This window comes from Anthonomus grandis, chromosome 9 (genome assembly GCF_022605725.1).
Source record: "Anthonomus grandis grandis chromosome 9, icAntGran1.3, whole genome shotgun sequence".
Lineage (NCBI taxonomy): Eukaryota > Metazoa > Arthropoda > Insecta > Coleoptera > Curculionidae > Anthonomus > Anthonomus grandis.
In genome coordinates this window covers 9353075-9375413 of record NC_065554.1, presented here as the reverse complement: position 1 = coordinate 9375413, position 22339 = coordinate 9353075, and the positions used below count along the sequence as shown (strand labels likewise).

The window sequence follows — 22339 nt, the reverse complement described above, 5'->3', positions numbered from 1 at the left end:
CGAGACAATCGGCTGGCTGCTTTAATGGCAGATTGACTATAAACCTACCTTCATGGTTCCTAGTTGTAGTCTCTATAAAAATTTTCTCACACTCGGTTTCCTCGTTGGATAATGGCTTGACTTGATTTACCTCCTCGACTTCCCAGAACTTTGAAACTAAATCATGCAATTCTTGGTTAGTGCTTAAGTTGCAACAAACATCTTTTTCCTGCTCTCTTGTTTTAATTTCTCCCATTGGTCCTGCTACAATCCATCCAAGTTCAGTTTCTTGAATTGTAGGGCTATATTTACCACCTGACAACCTACCTGTTTTCAACAAACTCCAGAAAAGATCACAGCCAATCAAAAGTTCGACTGCTCCTGGCCTGTTAAAAGTTTCATCGGCAAGATGTAGATTGTGTGGTATATTTAAGGATTCTAGATTAATCTCAAAACCTGGGGTGACATTTGTTATTTCAGGAAGAATAAAACACATAAGCTTAGTTTTAAAATTGGTATATAACGAGCTCAAGTCAACTTGACATTTATTGCGCACCTTGGTAAGTGAATTTGATATGCCAAATATATTTAAATTTGCATCGAATGTGTCCAGTCCTAAAGTATCACGCAAGTTTTTAGTGATAAAGGAAGACATGGATCCAGAATCTAGCAAAGCACGCACAGTGTGAGGAATGCCAAACTTATCCAGAACTCGAACACGAGCTGTTGATAACAATGTAACACGCCTACTTGATTTGGACACAGTACTAGTTAAAACTGGCTCGACTTGAGGTGTTTCATAGCTACTATTATCAGCATTTTGCCCCTGCGATACAGACTCACCTTTATCTTCATGCAATAAAGTATTGTGCCACAACTGACATTTCCTACAAGTGCCCCCTCTACATCTTTTAGGTGGATGCTGGCGTAAGCAGTTCTGACACAACTTGGCCCTATTAACAAAGTCGATGCGTTTTTTGACAGAAAGTTTAAGAAAATCTTCGCAGACATAAATAGAATGATCTTTCTTGCAATGGTAACATGAAATAGTAGAAGTAGATGTAACTAGAGACCTAGAGGAAAAACGTGGCTTGCTATGTCGTTTACCCTGTCTATCATCCTGTGCTAATTTCATGTTTGTTTTATACTCGAGAGTTTCTAAAAAGTCAGCCCGATTAGTTAAAAATATTTTTAAATTTTCTAGCGTAGGTGAATTTAATGTAATTGAATATTTTTCCCATTCACTAATGGTATTTGGATCGAGCTTAGAACTTACCATATAGATAAGTAAAGGATCCCATTCCCTAACTTGTTGATTTAATTGTTCTAGTGACCTTAGGTGCTTTGATACATCATCAATAATTTTTCGAATTCTACCCGAGGATTCCTTCTGAATATTTTCTAGAGTAAATAAAGCTTTGATGTGATTATGAATCAATAATTTTGAATTGTTAAACCGATTATTTAAGGTATCCCATGCAACGATATAACCATTTGCGGTAAACTCGATAGCTTTTAAAACTTGCGCTGCACTGCCTTCTAAAGAAGCCCTTAAGTAATGGTATTTTTGAATTGGGGATAAAGATTCGTTTTCATGAACCAAGGATTGAAAGGTTTCTTTATACTCTAGCCACTCATGAAAAATACCGCTAAATTTGGGTAGGGGAATCACTGGCAATTTAACCCCACCTAAATCAAATTTTGGACTTGAACTTGACCTAGCATTTGAATGATATGAGTGCACTGACCCAACATCATCATTTTTACTCGCTGAATTTAAAATGTTTTTTGCTTTAGCTATTATTGCAAAATAGGACTCGTCCAATAACGCACGCTCGGTATATTGGTCATTTAAAAGAGCCAATGCAACACTTGCCTCGATATCATCTTGTATTGTCAAATAATCTTGATAAAAAATTTCAATTCGCGACAATCTTTCTTGAATTTGAATAATTTCTTCATCACTTAAAACTTGCCCCCGCAAAATACTCTCCTGTTTTTGATCTATAAATTTAGTAAAAACCGTAAGAGAACCCTTAATTGAACCCCTTTTGCGGATTAACTTGTCTAGGTCAGCCTCTGCCATTGTTTATTTACCTATGTAATTTTCCTTTGCTAGCGCCTTGACCTCGTCTCCCAAAACAACAACAAATAATATCCGCCCTCAACTCCGGCCTTGCGATGCTAATTCTACCTTTTTCAGCTAGCGATGAACTTAAACCGGCCCGTGCAATCGAGGAAATTTCTTGTTTTCTGGCTGGATTTTATTGTCTATTTGATCCGGCTCGAAGGACCATGTTTTGTCTTCGAAGTGGACTGTATTTCTTGTAACTTGCTCTTGTTTACGCAAATTAAAACCGGTAGTTAGAATAAAAATAGTATTTATTAACTACATACAAAATTGGTAATTCGGTTTAGTAACAGCGTAAATTAAAATTAAAAAGAACTCGATTTGCTTGACGCGAGTCTTGATTGTCTTTTTTGACGCGCCGCAATGTCACGGAACATGAAGCAGCAGTAGCCATGGAAACTTGCGCGGTGCGGCGTCGCCGTGTTTAACAGGGAATACTATGTTTCACAGTTTTATTCAGTTTTCAATAGTTTTTGCACAAAGTTGTTATATTTCACTGGCATGAACACGCAATATTGCTATTTTTGGCGAAAGTAGAGCCGAAAATTTAAAATCTAAAATCACCTTATCGACTATAACCTTTGGGCCTTACTTATTCCACTGCACAGTGGATTTTAACAAAAGATTTGCAGTTACTCTCATTCAGACTTAAATACCAAAACAAGTCCAGGGACTATCGTCGTGTCAGCGTTGTGGGTTTACCCAATAGATGACTACTGAAAACATTTATTTACTTCTATTTATTTCGATTTAAAAGTCTGGCCAATATTCCGACTTCAACTGTCCTCCTAAAGGCGAGGGCTCTTTTTATAAAGTTAGACCATTAGATTTGTTAATATCATTACACTGCCCCCTCCCGAAACTTATTTCGTCCTGAAATGGTCCCAAAGATTCGTGGATGTCAATTTCAGCATAAGAGTTCCCTCTTGCAACAGGACCTCGTAGAAATAACAATCCACCCTTTTGATTGTTATTTACAGAGAACAACGTTGGGGAGAATAACCGCACACCAGAACGTAGACGCCTGTAAACCTAACGACCAACTCCAACATACTGCGAATCATCCTCCAGTCCAAGTTACGGAGTAGGCATGTGACTTTGGGAATTGGCTGTGACTGAGAAAACGCTTGAAATTTTCAGAACTTTCTGCGGAAAACCTCAGCTCCTCCTCCAGACTTTTGTAAAACCTTAATTTCAAAATGTGTCAAAGCATACAATTTTTGCTCACTTCCCAGGTCACGCCGTACCGAGTCTTTCGGCCATTAGAATCATGAGCCATGAATTAATCGAATGTAAAATCTTGCTCTTCTTGGATTTGCCGCAAAGCAGTGTCTTCGTGGTTTCCGTAATAAGACTGGAGCTTTATCTCGGGGCGGCTTTTGTATTCTATAAAAAACATCCCTGATGAGTTCCACAAATTTGCATAGCCCTTCGCAGGATGTTTGAACTTGCGGTGTCGTCTCTTAGGGTCGTAAAGCCAAATAGTGTTACCGTTGTTGTACCTTTGCTCTTACGTATTGATGTTATATGCGCCCTTCATCCGATCGCTGGCATCTTAAATGAAAATGCGCACTTGACTGATGAATGACATCCATTCTTCTATTCAACATCGGTTCCTGGCGAGCAGTCAAACTTCAGATCGCATAGGAGACGAAGTTCTCTTTCCATCACTATTCAAGCCGAAGACTTCTGTGTTTTCATAGATGACCAATCGCAGGAATAAAAGAAGAAAGCTATCCCAGGCTCTTCAGTGGCTGGAATTACCGATTATTGGTTCTATTCATGCATTTCACTCTGCCCTCTGACTGCGGGTGAAATGCAGTAGTCCTCGTTTTCTTGATTCCAAACATTTTACAGATGTTCTGCAAGAAGTTGGATTAAAATTTTCGCGCTTGGTCCGAATAAAGCTCCAAAGGTACACCAAATCGGCAGATAGATTGTTTTACTAAAGCGCCGTGGACAGTGGAGACTTCCTAGTTTGGTATAATGTATGCCTCAGTCCATTCACTGAAGTTGTCCATTACGACCACGATGTACCTATTCTCTGCTTCCGATTTAGGAAACGAACCAGCAAGGTCAACAGCAATTATTTCAAAGAGAATTCTCTCGTTGTTTTTTCTGCGGCACATTACTTGCCGCACATACAACGCATTTCCTGCACCAGTCACCCCCGCATAGATTTTCTCTGGCAAATTCGAAATCGAAATCCTTCTTTCCTCGGAGTTGCCATTGCGGTCAATGTTTTCCACCGCAATAGTCCATCTTCCAAGATTAGGAAGTTCCATTGTGCCCAATATGTCTTGACATTTGGAATCGAGAATACTTGGCAACTTCTTTCCAACTTGGCTTCTTCCCTTTCTTTATCCAATTTACTACTATCTGGATTTTGGATCTTCCTTTTGGTCTGTAATATAATTTTTATTTTGTCAAGTATCATCGACGATGTTGCTCTTAACAATCAAGCACCTTTCCTCTGTCCGCTGGCAATGTTCGCAATTCTCTGGTCTTCTTGATATGGCTTACTGAATTTTGGGGGGGGGGGGAACTAGCGCCTTCTGAACAGTGTCTTCTTATGTGCCTTGTTTTGCCATTTTTCCGGCACTCCAATTTCCGATCTTGGCAGCTACGTCCTCCATAAACCTCGCTAATAATCCGCTTTATCGAACCTGTGATAGTGCATCTATTAGCTTAGGTTGATGTGCAAGTGCACAATAGTCCAGGAAATCCAGGAATGCTTGAATTGCCAAACGTTCCATAATCCTCTCCTGGCCATCTGGGTATGCTAGTCAAAACAAACGTGCAATATCAGCTTCAAATTTTTGCTCCCTGACTTTTGGCATCGATTTTTCAACTGCATGTGATCTTTCATATTCCAGATGTGACTGGTCATAACATTTGAGTATTCATATTTCAGATCATATTTCATTCATTTTTCACCAATGTCTAGTTGACCGTCCAATTCACAACTTATATCTGACATCAATGTAGCGTTTTTTTTTCGTTCATTAAAGTGCGAATTAGTGTAACTATTGTAATTAGTAACTGCACAAAAATAGTCAACTGATTTATTATACAAGTACACAGTAAACACGCTCAAGTAAGACTACTAGAAATATTTAATTACTACTGTTTATTTCGATTTAAAAGTTCCGCCAATATTCCGAGTTTAACTGGCCTCCTACCGGCGAGGGCACCTCATATACTAGTTAGATCATTATTCGAAAAGATTCGCTAACCTTCAACGTGTCTCCAAAAATGTCGTGCGGTGTGCTAGGGCGATGATTCCGGAGTTACGAATAGCTAATATTCGCGGCGTTGCTAATATCGTTACAGTATTGTAAAGAGGAAAGACATTAATTAGGCTAATTATAAAAACATTTTAATTTTACTGTCCAAAAAAATATATTCTTGCTTACTATGTACTTGCTTCTGTTTTATAAAGCAAAAAGATATATCTATCTATAAAACAAAATATATAGAGTGTTTTCTAACTTGTTGAGAGGAAAAACGACATATTTTTTGATTTGCCTCGTATTTTTCGGGAACTTAAGATCGATCGACAGCCAATCGATGTATTTTATCCCGAAGAATTTGAAAATTGCAATAAAAAAATAATTTAATAGACTTCGTCAGTTGTACGATGTAATTGAGTATCAGGAAATTTTAAAATGAATCCAACCAAGATATACTTCGACTACCTACTATGTGCACACATTTTCAAACAAAATCCATTTGCGTAACGATGGCCTACTATTTTTCTTTGCTTCCGTTCCAAGTCGTCCTTAATTTTGACAAAGTTATAGATGGTGATGAAGGCCTATGGCGGAAAGCGCTAGGCACATGTAGTTTACATGTTTACATTTCATGCTTTCTTACGCTAAATACGTGATCAATTCTAAGCGGTCAATTAAATGATCAATTATATTTTTAATAAGGCCACAGTAAATCTACCTTCAACTGTAATGCAGGTGATCATCTTATACTTCAAGGTCATTAAAATTTTAATATTAGCCTTGATATTGAAACAGGATAATTTTTATTTATCACTTCAGTCAATCTTTCAAAGCAAAATGGCCGACAAGCTTCTAGACTAAGGCTTTAGAGATACGGGTATTGTCATTCGCCATTTTGGTCCCTGTCAAAAGCGGAGATCATAATAATAGCACGATTTGATATTGGAAATATGCTGCGCTATTTTTAAAATTTTTTATTCGAAATATGCCGAATGGTACGTCGATGAGTGTCGGATATTATTGTTCTAGGGTTACGTGACCTTAGTTATTAAAAGCAAGTTAAATAAGAAATTTTAAACGTAAATAAATGTGTTTTGTTTTGACGGTTGTTGTGGCAATGGAAGCAGTTTGAAACTTGGTTTGGTAAGTTTTTAAGACACGTTAATTGTACTTACATAGAAAATTAATTTTCATTTTCGATTTAACCACATTCGATCTTCAGTTTAACTTCGCAAAATCCAGTAATTGATGACGTGGAATTGCAGATTGCGACAGTCGTGTTACTGTCGTTATAAATCCTCATTTATTTTCCTTGACAATTCGGGCTAGCTGAACATCCGTGCATTTTTCATAGTTTTCTCTCGCCGCCCTTTCACCAACCGCCCACAGTCTCAGTAAAGAGCACGAAGTTATAAAATTTCCGATTTCCTAACCCACCGTGGCATTACTGCATAAGAATACTGGCCTGTACATAAATAAATGGAAAAAATGAGTGTCACTCGGTTTGTTTTTCTGTCGTAATGTAATGCATAGGAACTCACACTACTCTACCGCTTACTTTTATACGTATTTTTACCACTACATTTATATCATAAATTAGACGCTATATACTTGCACAATACAAAATTAGGATATCGCGTCTACAAATATTCAATTACATTATGATAAATTAAGCTTAAAACTAGTGCTCTATAGGTATCTCTAGAGCTTGATCCACGTTCACAGTTTTTTCAACTTGTCATGCTTTCAATAAATAAGGTCACGTGAGCATAGAGCGATGCTACGCGACAGTCATCGACATAAAATTAGTAAGATTTATCACAAAAAAAATTACGGATTGTATTTCCAATGTCAAACCGTGCATTTACACACTTGCCGGGGACCAAAACTGCGGATTCTGACGCATAAGAATACCTACACTATCGGACATAAGTAGAGCAACAGCACTTTCAATGATCAAACCATATCATGACATTTTGTCATAAAGTTTTAAATGTAAAGTATTAATATTTAAAACTTTAATTAGGTAACATTTTAATTCAGTCATCAAAAGGCAAAAATAGTTTTTGTGAAATTATTTTTTTTTATAGTTTGAATATGTTCGTACTGAATTAATTATGCTAAGAGGTATTCCAACTTCAAAAATTTTAAAGCAGAATGTGTGATTGCATTTAGGGAATGTAAAAAACAAGCCGACATACCAAGACAATTTGAGTAGGCTAGATATGGTTTATCTAAAATTATTTCATCTTATAATTAAAAGAGACATTTAGAGAATCTACCAAAAACCGGAAGACCAAGAAGAAAAAATATGAACCGACATACGCATTAAAGGAGTTTCTCAAAATTATCCTTGGGAAATCCGCATCTAGAATTATTGCTGAAATTCGAGAAATTATGGTTGGTCTGTGGACTTTTCAGACAAGGTTGGGAGAGGCAAAGTGGTTTAGTAGACAGTTGAAATTATAGCGTAATTAAAATGTTTTAAATAGTTTACCGCTTCTCATCACAAATGCTGTAGTTACCGATTGTTTGGTCCGTTTTGTTGTTCTGACATAAGTTGGTGTCATTGTGTTTGACGCGTTTATTTTCGAGTCAAATTAAGAATACATCTATTCAAATTTAGAATATGCAAATATAGTTTTTGTTTACGGCTTTTGTAATGGAAATGCTGCAGCTGCTGTTCAAGAACACCATTGACGATTTTCACACCGGAGAAATCCGGACAAGAAAGTATTTATCAGTTCTGTTCAGTACTAACATAACATCTGAACGCCTATGTAGAGCGTGTACAGCACCTACAACCGGAAGATTATGTTAGGTGTATGCAATTTTGCGGTTAGATAAATAATAATCCACATGCAACAGTCGAAACTGATTTTTAGCACAAGCTTTCGGTAAACGTGTGGTGTGATATTGGCCCACACATTTTAGAAAATCGTTTGACATGGGAGAACTACTTATTCCGCTTGCCAGATCAAGCAATATTCGGACGAAGAGTTTCTAGGACTATGGATTGGGCGCAGTGGTTCTATTAGTTGCCCTCCAGACCTCAGACCATTGGCCTATTGTCTATGGGACTGGCTTAAAATTGAGGTGTATAAAGTGAAAGTCGATACTCGAGAGGCCCTAATTCGACTTATTATAGAAATGCGGCAGTGTCTGTCAGAAAAAAAATATAAATCACTTAGAAAATAATGGCGGTATTTTTGAACATTTGTCAAAACAGCGCTATAATTAAAACCATGTTAATGAAGAAAATTCTATATGTAATTACACTATTTTTTGAAAACAAATGAGAATCACAAAAGAACATAATATGGTTTTTTTTTTTAATTTCATGTATACAATACTCACCTAGAGTTTGGTGCGCTCCTCCCGACTCACCCTGGATATCAACGACCTTTTGAACAAGATTTCTAATCCAATTTACAGCTTTGCTGATGATAGTTGTCTTCTTTCAAGTCGCTTGAAGCACCATTTTTGAGTGGGGTGAGATTCGAGTTTAACGCAGCTACGAATCAGGTATTTACAATTATGGTTGCTTCTTCCGCCCCAAGCCTTATTATATCATGGCTTACTTTGCCGCTGCCTTCGTCAGTTCGCTTATTGGGTGGGAAGGTTGGAAGGAATATATCTTGGCCTGATCATGTAGCGGAAATAGCTAAAGTGGCTTTCTAAAAACTTGGGGCTCTCGTTAAAACCAAAAAAATGTATATACCGCAACAGCTTTTAACGCTTTAAAAGACGTCCATCTTTTGAGTATTGCTCTCATATATGGCGTTCTGCACCCAAACACGCATTGAAGCTGCTTGATTCCATTCAGAAGAGGACCATACGTCTTATAGGGGATCTAGAGATAACTAGAGGCTTGTATAGTTTAGCGCATAGAAGGAACGTAGCGGACCTGAGTCGTTAATATCGAGTGTTTATGGAGGCGCCTAGAAAGTCGCTATGTCGGGACTCCTTATTATGGAGAAGTGCATGTCTCTGAAATCAACTCCCAAAACAACTTATTTACCTTTTTTAACCCGAACATTACAACTTCCAAAACTTTAAGAAAAATATCCACAGAGACTTTCGTAGCACTGACGCCATTCGATATACTCGAATACCGTAAGGTTGCTCGTTTGCCAGTGCATTCCGCAAAAAAAAACGCTTCGCTATAAAGCTGGTAGTTTCGAGAAAACAACGTTCGAGTTTTGGAGTGACCGGCACAATCACCCAACCGCAACCCAATTGAAAACTTGTGGAATGAAGTAGAACGTCGTATACAAATATTTCCGAATAAACAATAATTGATAGATAAAACTATCAAGTTTGGACAAATTTCCGGAAAATGTTATTCAAAATTTGATTGCCTCAATGTCGCGAAGTTGCCAGCAAAAAAAAATTATTATTCTATTGACCATTAAGATAATACTTTTAGTAATTATTATAAATAAATGTTCTTTGTTGTCATATCTGAAATTTAAAAAAAAGTTTAATACAATCTGATGCTTTAATTTTAGAGAATACTTTTCATTAATCACTTAATAACTTTGTTGCTCTACTTTTGTCCGATAATGTATATCTACAGAGCCCTAAATTCAAAGTATTGAATAGATCTCAGATTACTTGTGTTGCTACACGATTGCTCTCCGCCTGCGACGTTGCCAATGATTCTCACTAACGAATGTGACCATAATTCATTGACTGTCACACTTGACAGCGTGGCGTCGGAATTAACAGCTGATTTTCGTCAGAAGTACGAAATAGAGAGTACAACATTAGATTTGTAAAATCTATTATAATTTAGCTCTTACTAGTGTAGTGTCGAATTTGGGCATTTTCGACGAATTTAATTAGTATTACGAACTGGTATGTAGATAAAAAGTACACTTTACTAACCTGTTTATAGTTTATGATCGGTTTTCTTGACATATTAGTTTAATATAGCAGTTTTGACAGATGTCGAATATTTTAGGATTGTCAGGGCAAACATCCAAGACTAGTCCTTGTAGAATATTTAGTACTGCGAATTATAATAAGTTTAATGTTTGTATAAGTTCATTTACAGGAAAAACTGAAGTCTTAGTTTGGATCCTATTGCTGATTTGTACATGATGTTGTGTGATGTATTTAATAATTTAAGGCGTTTCGCTTACAATTAATTAAGAAAACGACTAGGAATAATAAGCTCTGGCTTACTCAAGGTTTCAAAATTTCAAGGAATAACCTCCGCTCTCTACACCATTAAAAAAATTCAGTATTAACAAGATATTTATTAATTACTGTAATAGTTATCATAGTATTTATAGGAAACTTCGAAAAACTGCTAAGAGAATGTAGTACATGAACGACTTTATAAGGCTAAAAACATACAAAAGGAAATTTGGTATCTAATTGATGGATTTCGTAAAAGCTCATCTCATATTAGCTCAAATATTGATCCAGACCAGTTGAATAATGTTTACCGTATTGTAGCAAATAATTTAACGCACACTCTCTAGCATCTACTTCGGACCCTCTGTCTTGCTAAGCTTAAAAATATTTGTAACAGGGTTAGATTTGTTTTTTATTGTACAAACCGGCAAGAAATTAGGAAAACAAGTTCTAACAAAAAATCTAGTGGCGAGAATACATTTTCATGAACTGCTCTTGCGGCTACCCGACAACAGTCTGGATGCCCTCTCAGTTGCTATCAACACTTCTTGGTTTGAAGGTACAGTAATGGACAAAAGTATATAGACAAAGAATATCCGAAGAATTATAACACAATGTTTCAACCAATATACTTTATTTAAACCCAAATATAAATTAATAATTCCTTAGTACCTAATTGTTATTAGATACAAATACATATACAAATTTCTCATATACATTAAGCACTACAAAAAAAATTATTAAATGTTGGGACAAAAATATATAGACAAATATAAAAAAAATAAGAAATTAGCTGAAATGCTAACTAACTGCCTGGAATCTTCGTGGCATGGACTCTAAAAGTGGACTTTTCTTTCAAAATTGTGAAAAGCTCATGTCTATTGGAATACTTCCTATCTCTAATTTTTCTGTCCAAGTGTCTCCACATGTTCTCAATAGGATTGAGATCAGAGGGCTGTGACGGCCATTTCAAGACAACTATTTGTTCATCCCCGAAAAATCCCTTAGCTATCTTAGAGGTGTTTTTCGGGTCATTATCTTGTTGAAACCTTGATCTCAATGTCATGTGGCCCTTTATATAGGGTAGCATTATATTTTTATGGATATTGAAATTTGGATTTATCGCTGAAACATACTCGTTTCCACTCACTTATTGTCCAATAAAGATGTTGACGGGCAAATTCTAAATGGGCCATCCGATTCTTCTTGGTGAGAATAGGTTTTTTGCTGGGGCGGCGTGCATAACCAAGGTCATCTAACCTTCGCCGTATTGTTTTAGTAGAAACCTCTGGTAGTCCCTTCGCTTGAATATCCAATTCTATTTCTCTTGCTGTTTTAAACGAGTCTTTTAAGGAAATCTGGTTGATGAGTCGTATCGCTCTCGATCCTGTTCGAAGTTTTTTTGGCCGGCCGCTCCTTTTTGTGGTTTCCACAACTCCTTTCTGCTTATATTTATTAATAATTTCCCAAATGGCTTTACGTTTTAATTTTTTGCAATAGTAATTTGTCGCTGACCCATTTTAAACAGCTAAATAATTTTTGTTTATATTTCAAAAGAAATTTCTTAACCACGCGGCATCCTTTCAAATACTTGAATGAATATTTTAATGGTTTACCAAAATATGTTAGGTTTAGAGATTTGTTTGCCTATATACTTTCGTCCATTACTGTATGTTTTCTACTTATTTGAAGTCTTCCTTGGTAGTTTCGCAATTTAAGGGAGGTGAAGCTGACCAGCCTTCTAATTAGCACCCAATCTCATTACTTCCAACTTTATCAAAGGTCATGGAGAGCCTGGAAAAAAAACGATCTGCGACTATCTTCACTTTTTCGGAAGTGGAATTGTAAGACAAGTTGGGTTTCAAACATCTGAGAGTATTCAGGATGCCATTTAGAGTTTCTTTGAGAGGTTTAATTTTGGTTTGAACAAGTGTAGTGCATCGGCGGCGGTCTTTTGTGATTTGTCCAAGGCGGAAAGGTTCGCTCTATTAAACAGCTTTTTCGTTGCCTATTAAAGAAACTACTTTTGCACGGGGCATATTACAATATGGATGACCTCTATCAGGATATGCTTTAACATTAAATCTGTAATTTTATTGTTTGTTAGAATTAGATATACTATTACGTAATACTTTTTGTATATTAAATGTAATTTGGAAAGTTTCATTATACAGGGTGTTTTAGGAGGAATGGGAGATATTTTGGTATGTTGTATTGTATCCATAATTCTGAATAGAAAAATTCATATACAAACATGTACCCTAGACTCAATAGTTGCTGAGATATAGCTACTAAAATTGAATGCTAGTGTTCATTAATAGCTAGTTCATTTAATAACTTTCAATACAAATAAATGAAAATTCGCTGTTACTAGTTCAGCGAAATGGTTCGAAAATCCCACCGCCAACTTCAATACACTTCTCAGCTCTAGGAGGAATTTCGAGTGTAGTTCTTTGGAGCGTATCATGACATGATTAACTCGCCTCGCGTATTTGCTTTTTCTTGTTAAAATTCGTTTTTCAGCCATCCCTACAATCCAAAATCTAGGGGAGTAAGTCATGCGACTTTGGTGGCCAACTGATGGCACCACCGCGGCCGATCCAACGTCCTGGGAAAGTTTGATTCAAGTATTGTGTCACTTGGCGGCTGTTATGTATGGGCGCTCCGTCGTACTAAAAAAATATGAAACGTTTTACATGAAATGGATGTAAACCTTGCTCATGTAATGTTTGCCATACCTTTACGTGAGGAACACCGATGCGTACAGCAATTTCCGTGTACTCGTAGCAGAACTAGCTTCCACCGATTTAAGGATCTGTTCTAATTCATCCAAGTTTTGTTAATTCGCACGTTCGGATTTAAACCTACTACCAGTCTCACGCAGTTTGACGAAGACACAAGTTAATACTCTTAGACTCGGTAATCGTCTGTTCGAAAATCGTCGGCTATAGTCTCTAAAAGATACTTCGGCGTTGCAGACACCATAAACGAACACCATATCGGCATATTCTGCGTGCGTTAAGACCTGCGACATTCTTAACACTGAAAATTTGCGATAACAATACTGTAAATGCTAACTGATTAAAGCAACTGCCACCCATGACGACCTTTGTAATTTACCGCCTACTTAATCACGTATGTAAAACGTATGTAATGTAAAACTTCAAATAGCCGTATCTTGGCAACGATTGAGATTAAAATATATGTTTATATAAACTTTTTTATTCAAAATTTTTAAATTACAAAATACCAAAATATCCATCCTCCTGAAATATTAGGTAGATGCTTAGGTCGATTATTAGGCATCTTTTTAAATTTTTATTTAGTCTTAAGCAGATATTAATTATAATAAGTTGCTGTGCCTAATCTTATTTATATCCACATTTGTACTTGTACCATGTTGTGTCAACAAAATTTATATTTTTAGACAATAAAGTATTTACAAAAAAATATGTCTGGCGGCAACTATACATAGTATACTAAACTTGTATGATTTGAGTTCTCAGCTCTCATTACTTTTGTTAAAAAAGGAGCTCTTGTTAAAATGGCAAAAGATTTAGAAAAAATTCTTATGTAATAGTTGGTGACGATTAAGACCATTTATACGCGACGAAAAAGAAGCGAACAGGGTTTGGCTTAGGCAAATCAAAAAAACTAATAACTTTTTTGCTATGATTCTTTCACATGTTCATTTTAAAAGAAAGAATAAATCTCGTCTATCTTCTCTTGCTATATTTTCTTGGCTTATTATAGTAAATGGTACCCAAAAAAAACTAACACTATATATATCTTCCTTTAATGATTTCGGTGCAAAAACTTTAGCTTTCTATATCTTGATTCTAAAAGATTAGTCATCATTTAGTGATTTAGAGTATTTAATTAGTAACAAAAACATTTTTATGAAATATTCCGTTTAATAGTCAAGAAGCAGAAAAAAACAACAATGTTACCGATAGATGTTTCTACTTATTGGCTTCTTCAGGGCAAGGAAACCAGAAAACGAACAAAAAAGAAAAAAATTAAATATCTAAGAGATGACAATTGTGGAATATGCTCTAGTACGGAAAAATGAAGCATCTACACTAAGGAAGCATATGGCATCTGTGTGCTGCAAGCTATCCGAGTCACTATAATTTCGAAAAAAGAGGTTAGCATGGACGAACTCTGTAAAATATGAATTAGTCTCAGCTGATATTAAACGCCGAGAGTGTTAAGTACATTTATTCTTATCGACCCTTTTGTCCAAAACAAATTATGTCTGGCGGTGGTTATAATTATTTTTCTGCGTCTTGTTGATTTATTTCATATTTTCGTTTAGTTTATTTACTAGCTTTACAAACGTCTGCCATTGAACTACTATTTACCGATCATTAAACTTTGCCTAGAAAGAAAACTGAATCAGACAGGGGGATTATTTAAACTATTCGGGCGAAAATGCAAGTTGATATTGATTTTCGAGGATGGATCGGCTCGCAAAACAAATCGTTGAATTATTTAGATTATATGACGCATGTAATAATTAGAAACTATCATAAAAGGATAATATTCATAATAGTAGGTTTAAATAGTAAGTGTGCTAATAAAGTATCACTAGCAATTCTCCTGTAGCAGTAGCGACCCTTATCGGCTGCAACTACATAATTCATTTTATATTTAAATATTTTAATTGTTATATGTGTATGTCATGTACTACTTTTATAAAGTAATAAATATGTATAATTTTTACAGTTTACATATCTACTGAGCAAATAGTAGCAGCAAACACCAAGCCTCACTTAGGCATCAATATAATGGCCAACAATTTAAAGAATAGTGTTGGTAAGTACTACATTATATTATCAAAATGCCAATTGAATATTTACGTTACTTTATTAATTTTAGGAAACGCCATTGAAATTATAACAATTGACGATGACGATGAAGATGATATTGTCATCGTTGATAACCCAGTTGAACCTTTACATATGAGCTTTTCCCCAAAAAATGATTTTCAGCATTCGGATCATTCTACTGTACTATCCACCAATGGAAATACAAAAAGCACACAAATAACCAAAGAATTAACATTTAACGGGCAAAAAAAGACTTTTGTCTTACTAAATTCGAAGACTTCGGAGACACAAAAGCGAAATGAACCGTAAGCTAGTTTTGACCCAGTCGCTCGATGTTCGTTTAAACTATGAATATTTTAGATCATCAAATCCTGTTAATGGTTTCAAGACGAGTAATCACAATATGGCTCGGGTACAGTGCCCCAGGTGTAAAGCCAATATTTCCATTGAATCGTTCCGCCAACATATGGATGCATGTTCTTCTCGTATAAAAAATAAATTCAGAACCCATAACAATAGCTTAGGAAAAACTACATCCAATGGATCTGTCAAAAAAAAAACTTACCGTGACGACGGTCCCCCAGACCTAAGTGATTCTGTCTATTCAGATTTTATAGACGATACCAAACAAATAAAAGGTCTTACTTATAACAGTGAAAGTAAGATAGTGCCGTTTACGAATGCAATGAATATTTCAATGACGGAGACTGCCACTGAAACATCTGATAATTTAATTAAGCCCGTGAAGTATACCGCAAGAAAATCGACTTCGAATAAAAATCAAGTAGCTAGACGTTACTCAATAGATTTAGACATCGGTTTAGAGGAAACAAATAGTGATAAAATTCAAAAACAAAATAAGCAGGCTCCTGATGATGCCACGCAAAGAACGAGAAGTAAATCTTACTGTTTTGGTGCAGATTCGTCAAGCAATACAAATTCTGCAAATGGTAAGTTTATATATATTTTTAAAGAGAAATATTTTGGTGTACGTGCAGTGTTTTTAGAATAATCAGAATCTTAAAATATCTGTGTTGTTCTTTAAAAAGTAAATTATTTATTTTATTTGAGTTTCCTTGCAAGCTTGGTTGTATATGATTAAGTAGTTAACAGGTAAGAATTCTAGAGTTATTAATCTTTTCTAGAAAGTAATACTGTCATTACGTTTTTTTTTTAAATAAAAGTATGATTCAAAATATCAGATTTACGAATATCTACTTCTAGGCTTCGGTTTTACCACGGCAGAGTTTCTCTTAGTTATAATAGATTTTATATACGTCTAAGCTCGGTATCAAATTTCCAGTGCTCTGGTATTTTTGTTCAAAAACAATTCGCATCTATCGTACTAGAAAGTCACGAATGACATTTAAAGATAACGTGTAATTAAGTTATGATACGTTAAAAAACCCAAATAAATGTCCGTCTAGTTCATCGCAAGTTGACTCGATCGGTTCGTGTTTGCAAAACTAGGGTTTAATTTAATTCTATATAATAATAATAATAATAATAATAATTCTATATAACCTGATATTTTAAATAAAACAGTCGGAAATGCTTTTTTTAGTTTACTCTAAAAATATGTGTCATGTGGTTTGAAAATGCTGTCATTCATAAAGAGCATCCCGTTGATCTTTTCAATTTTATTTTCCTTTACTCCTCCTATACAACCAACAGAAGTCGCTCATTATTTATGCATTTAATGTGTAGTTTTAAGTACTATATTTTAGGCTTATGTTTTACAATTTTTTTATGTAATATTTATTTTTTGCAGGTAAAAAGAATTTAAGCCAGAGTATGAACGCAACCAAATCAGCATCAGAAAACAATCGAAAGAAACATACTAAAAATGATACGGAAGAAGTTAACCACGCGAATCAGTTCGCATACTATAAAAAGTTTTTGGAAGTGAGAAATAAGTCTGGACTTTCAAAAAGTCAGAATAAACCAGAAACGGAGAATGTTAGTGGTACAAAACCCGAGATAAATCTAAACGAGTCGTTAGATGTTAGTTTACTGCAAGATAATACTTTTGCTTGTACTGTGTGCTCTTTCACTACGGATAAACAACGGATTTTGATGGATCATGTGCGCAATCATCGAAAAAGTAATAAGAAAATTTATCGTTGTGCATATTGCGATCAAAAATATACCAAACATATGCTTTACTCGCACATTCACAATGTGCATCCCGGGCAGAAATTTGGCTTTTTGGATGATTCACCGGTTATTGACATAACTGAAGCAGATGAACCCGTAAAATTTAATTGCTTAAAATGTTCACATGTTGCTGAATCAGAAACAGACTTAAGGGCGCATAATAAGCAACATAAGCCGGATGCGTCAGCAAAAATGTCTTGCAATCTGTGCTCCTTCACCGCCAGTGCCAAGTCACTCATAGATCGCCATATGAAAACACATGAAAATAGACCAAATGATCCTATATTACAATGTCCTTGGTGCGACTATAGAGGCCTTGAGAGATCACTAAGAAGCCACAAAACCTATTGCCCTCATAAAAATCTTAACAACAATGCCGTTTCAAGATCTTCACGACTTCGTAAAAGTGAACCATCTAACAAAACAACAGATGATGAACCTGTAGCAAACCCTTTAATTAAACGCAATGCAAAATCTTTAAGTTCGGTTAAGCAGGAATTGAATCCAGAAATTGAATCCTGCAAAAAGGACGTTATGAAACCAAATGACAAAAAAATGCAATATAAATGTGACCTATGCTCCTTTACCTCATTTAGTTTAATTAACATTCAGAATAGCCATCGCGATAGTCATAAATTTCACCCAATGGTTAAATGTGTTCAGTGTTGTGAGTTCGAATCGACGCCACGTTGTGTCAAAATACATCAATTAACATGCAATGGAAAATATGAAGCTAAAATCCAGAATGAAATGAAACAGTCTCTTTTTAAGTGCTCGATGTGTAACTTTTCTACTAGTTTAAGGATTAAGCTTAATTCACACATTAAAAAATGCCACTCTAGTTCAGATAGGGAGAGTAATACACCCCCACATCAAACCAGCAAAACATCTTTAAATTGCAAGGAGTGTTCCTTCAAAGCAAATAGCCTCTTTGATTTAACTGCGCACAATCAAAAGCCACACGTGACGCTATTCCAATGTGGACTATGTTCTTTTCTTACGTTGGAAAATGTGTTATTTAACAAGCATATTAATTCGCATACGAAAAATTCAGTGGTTAAGTGTGGGAAATGCTGTTATCGATCTACCCAATCGTATCTTACGGCGCATTTAAAAATACATAACAATATCGGAGAACGAACAGAGGACGGAAAATTTAAATGCGATTTGTGTTCACACGGAAGCTCATCATTGTCTAAATTAAAGATACATCGCTTGTCGCATAAAACTCAAGCTTTTCAAAAATGTCCTTTGTGTCTTTATAAATCGACGCAGTTTTGTGTCCGGAGGCATTTAAAATTTTCACATCAAACAAACTTTAATATAATTATATCGGCTAGTAAAGTGGATATACCTGAGATGAATCCAACTGGGCATAGTAATTTAGCAGAGCCGCCAATATTAGAGCGCATGGACATATCTGAGGAAACTAAAAAACCTGATCTAAAGCTTCAATGTAAATTTTGTTCAAAAGTCTTTAAGACAACAAGTGTTTTAACTAAACATATTAATGACAAACATAAGTATGTCAAAGCAAGAGAACATTCTTTTAAATGTAAATTATGTTCAGCAGAATTTTTGACACAAAATGCATTAAATAGGCACTTTGGTGTTCATAAGATTAATTCGCGCATGTTAACTTGTCAATTTTGCGACTACATGTCCATCCGTAATCAGGTTCAGAAACATGAGGCTAATTGTCCACAAAAAACAACTTTACATACTAACAGCGCCCATATTCGTGACATAGCAGAATTCCGTTGCACAATGTGCTCCTATTCCACCAAGTTAAGAATTAAACTAAAAATGCATTTAAAAGCCAAGCATGGTGTAGACAGTTCCCCAGTGAAGGAAATTGATTCTACTCTTCCAGATAGAACCGCACCACCGAAACTTAAACGTCAGAGGACACACGATATTCTAGAATTAAACCCTTCAAAGAAGCGTAAACTTATTGATGATACTATACAGATACGTACCAGAAGCAAGTCTCTTAGTGAGGCCAAGAAAAGACTATCTCAAGACTCGGAATCAAAAATATCATGTGCCAACGACCAGAGCGCGAGCGCCAAGAAATTAGAACTTCGTAGTTTCAGTTGTCCAATTTGCTCTTATAGTACTAACTTACAAGCAGCTCTTACTAGCCATTTGACCTCACATAAGAACTTCAATAACGTGATCTTGCAGTGTCATTATTGTGGTATTAAAGGAACTGATAGTATCATGAAACGACATTTATGCTCTACAGATAAACCGAATAGGCTTATTGCACCGATGAAAGTGCGACTCGACTGCGACAAATGTTCTTTTACTACTTATTTTCCTCTTGACTTCTTCGAACATAGAGATAATTGTACCGCTAATAAAAATGGAAAGAGCCTAGGGGCGATCAAAAGCTTTAAATGTGAATATTGTTCGTTTACCAGTTTCTGGCAATATTTGATTGAACGCCATATGGATTCCCACACGGTATTAAAACTCCCAATTGAACAATGTCCCAATTGTGATTTTCATTCTACACCGGTTGCTTTAATGGCACATAGAAATAAGTGTATTAAAAGGGAAAAATAATAATTGTTTATAATTTTTTTTTGGCAGTATTGAATTACGAAATATATGTTTATCTAGGGTAAAGGTTCTCAAATTTTTGGATAAAATCTAATCAATGGGTTTTACTATTGTAGTTTGAAACGAATCTAGTGGATAAGACGAACCGGGAGATTTATTTATTATTTTTTAAACATATATTGCACTTTTTATTTAGTATTAATTTTTTACTACTAAGTGCCTTTTCATTCACATTTTCTTAACTGAACTGTTTATATTTTTATTTCTATGTATATCTGGAATATGTTAATACCTTAAAACTAGAAAGTTTAAGTCGTATGTTTTATTAAGAACAGCATTGTATTTATACATATGTTTGTTGCGATGCTCATCATTGGGATTTCGGTCAGTAAGGTGAAATCAACTCGATAAAGTTCGTGTAATTTAATATATACCGGTGAAACAGTTTTTAAATTTTGAGCATTTCCAGAAAATCTGAAAAACTCAAAATCTTTTTTACTACCTCCATTTAAACAACATGCAAGTTGCACTTGCATTTCCACTTTTTCTGATATGATGGTGCTTCTTCAGTGCCATATTAAAAGTTACATACACGCTCCGGATATATTTTAATAATTCTTCCTTTCGTCACTTAAACACACTTGCCGAATCTAGCGGATTTTGTAACCATTAACGGGTTTCCAGTAGTGAGCATCAAATTTGAGACGAAGTTATATAGTTTTAAGTAAAAGATTTTTGTAAACCTGGTTTAAGTCATCTGTAATACTAAGCAATCTTGTACAAATAATTCTTTAGAGTTAAACCAGGTATGTCCAGGGCTAAAATAGTCATTAAACATTTTTTGGTAGTTATTTAGATTTTTATTCTCATAATGAGTATGAATCCTATAGGTATGCGAGGGTAGATAAGGTGAAAAAAAAACTTTCTACGTGAAAATCTTTTAATTTTTCAATATTTTTGTTAATCCGATCTCTATGCCTGTTTTGTTTTTTTTTTCTGTAAATAGAAATTATATCTTCTCCTTTATATTGCTATAGATATATAAGGAAAGTAATTATGGGATTTTATACCGTTGACTTTAAAAATATAATTTTTTCTAGTATGTGTTTTTTTTAAATTTTGGTCCGTCTCTTGGCAAAAAGATCTGTCCCGCGATTTTCAACAACCGATACTCTTTATCCACTGACAAAAGAAGCCAAAAGTGGGAGAAACCCGTCAACCTAAATTTAATTAACAAGGAAATTTAAAAAAAAAAACATCAAACTCGAGCATCATCAATTGCCGAGTTCCAGAGACATTCGCCGATTTGGTTGCTTTATGTTGATAAGAAAGTAATAACTAAAAAAAGTGATGGAAGTCCTTTTTTGTTTTCAATTTGTCTATGAACCTATACAGTACGATTCCAAATAGCCCAACGACTTAGTAAAAGCTTTACACGTCCAAGTAATGGCGTCACAATATTTTGAAACCGTAAAGTACTTGAATAAGCGGTTGAAAAAAAAAAGAAGGAAAAATCTGAAACGTATGTACGTGACGTTACAGTAACCGAAGCTTCTATTCTTCATTTTGGTTTGTGGTTTTAATGGCTTCTGCTACGAGGCAATCTGCCAGCACGATTTGGAGATTCGGGAAAACTGTCGGGTATGTACCCTGTTCCCCGAATCGATATTTTCACAATTTTTAATACTGAAATGCACGGTGACGCCTCCCCTACGATGCATCTGGCCTGGCTACCGGCGTGAATAGGTTCAGCTACCACTGGCCAAGAGCAGGAAAGGGTCTAGGAAGGGTTCCAAAGGAAAGGAAAGAACGACCACGTGTTGACTGGGTGCAGGATGACGCGGAAGTGGGCTTGATACTTTCACTAAATTTACTTCTTAAAGGCACGTTATATCCAACGGCATGGGATAGGAAAGGAATCTGAAGGATAGGAAAGGGATAGAACGACCACGTGTTGACTGGGTGAAGGATGACGCGGAAGTGTATTCTTCATTTTGTTTTATAAGCGCCTGGCATTGCCCTTATGCGCAATCGTTAGCAACGCAATCTATATACCCGACTGAGCAATTCTATTGCATGTTATTGCGGAATACCTAGACATCAACATGCAACAGAAAATCATGGGCAAAGCCTATGTATTGCTGTTGTATTTCAAAATAGAACCGTGATCTAAATGTTAAAATTTGTTATTCGTTGATTTGGTGCAATAATTTGCATACTGTTATACAAAGTTGGATTTTTGGAGAAAATCCATCATCAAAGGAAATATCGAACAATCGACGAATGGGTATCAT

The 22339-nt window shown here is 35.5% G+C and overlaps 1 protein-coding gene and 1 long non-coding RNA gene across 2 annotated transcripts; one reads left to right on the top strand and one right to left on the bottom strand.

Moving 5' to 3' along the window:
* The first annotated feature begins 520 nt into the window (after window positions 1-520).
* On the top strand, window positions 521-21147 carry LOC126740210 (zinc finger protein 616-like). The gene is made up of 5 exons (XM_050446145.1): window positions 521-539; window positions 15217-15306; window positions 15370-15625; window positions 15681-16270; window positions 17092-21147. Exons 2-5 carry the CDS (start codon window positions 15279-15281, stop codon window positions 20046-20048), a joined length of 3831 nt encoding a protein of 1276 aa, XP_050302102.1. The 5' UTR covers window positions 521-539; window positions 15217-15278; the 3' UTR covers window positions 20049-21147.
* On the bottom strand, window positions 12799-13542 carry LOC126740212 (uncharacterized). Its single transcript, XR_007661814.1, has 2 exons — window positions 13227-13542; window positions 12799-13160 (listed from the first exon to the last, which is right to left on the bottom strand). It is a non-coding gene; the product is annotated as an uncharacterized LOC126740212 (long non-coding RNA).
* Window positions 21148-22339: the final 1192 nt, after the last annotated feature.

Excerpts from the sequence above, each read along its gene's own strand:
- LOC126740210 (XM_050446145.1), top strand. The coding sequence starts at position 15,279 with ATGGCCAACAATTTAAAGAATAGTGTTG. Across the intron at positions 15,307-15,369 it reads CAATTTAAAGAATAGTGTTG|GAAACGCCATTGAAATTATA; the intron begins GTAAGTACTACA and ends TATTAATTTTAG. Across the intron at positions 15,626-15,680 it reads ACACAAAAGCGAAATGAACC|ATCATCAAATCCTGTTAATG; the intron begins GTAAGCTAGTTT and ends TGAATATTTTAG.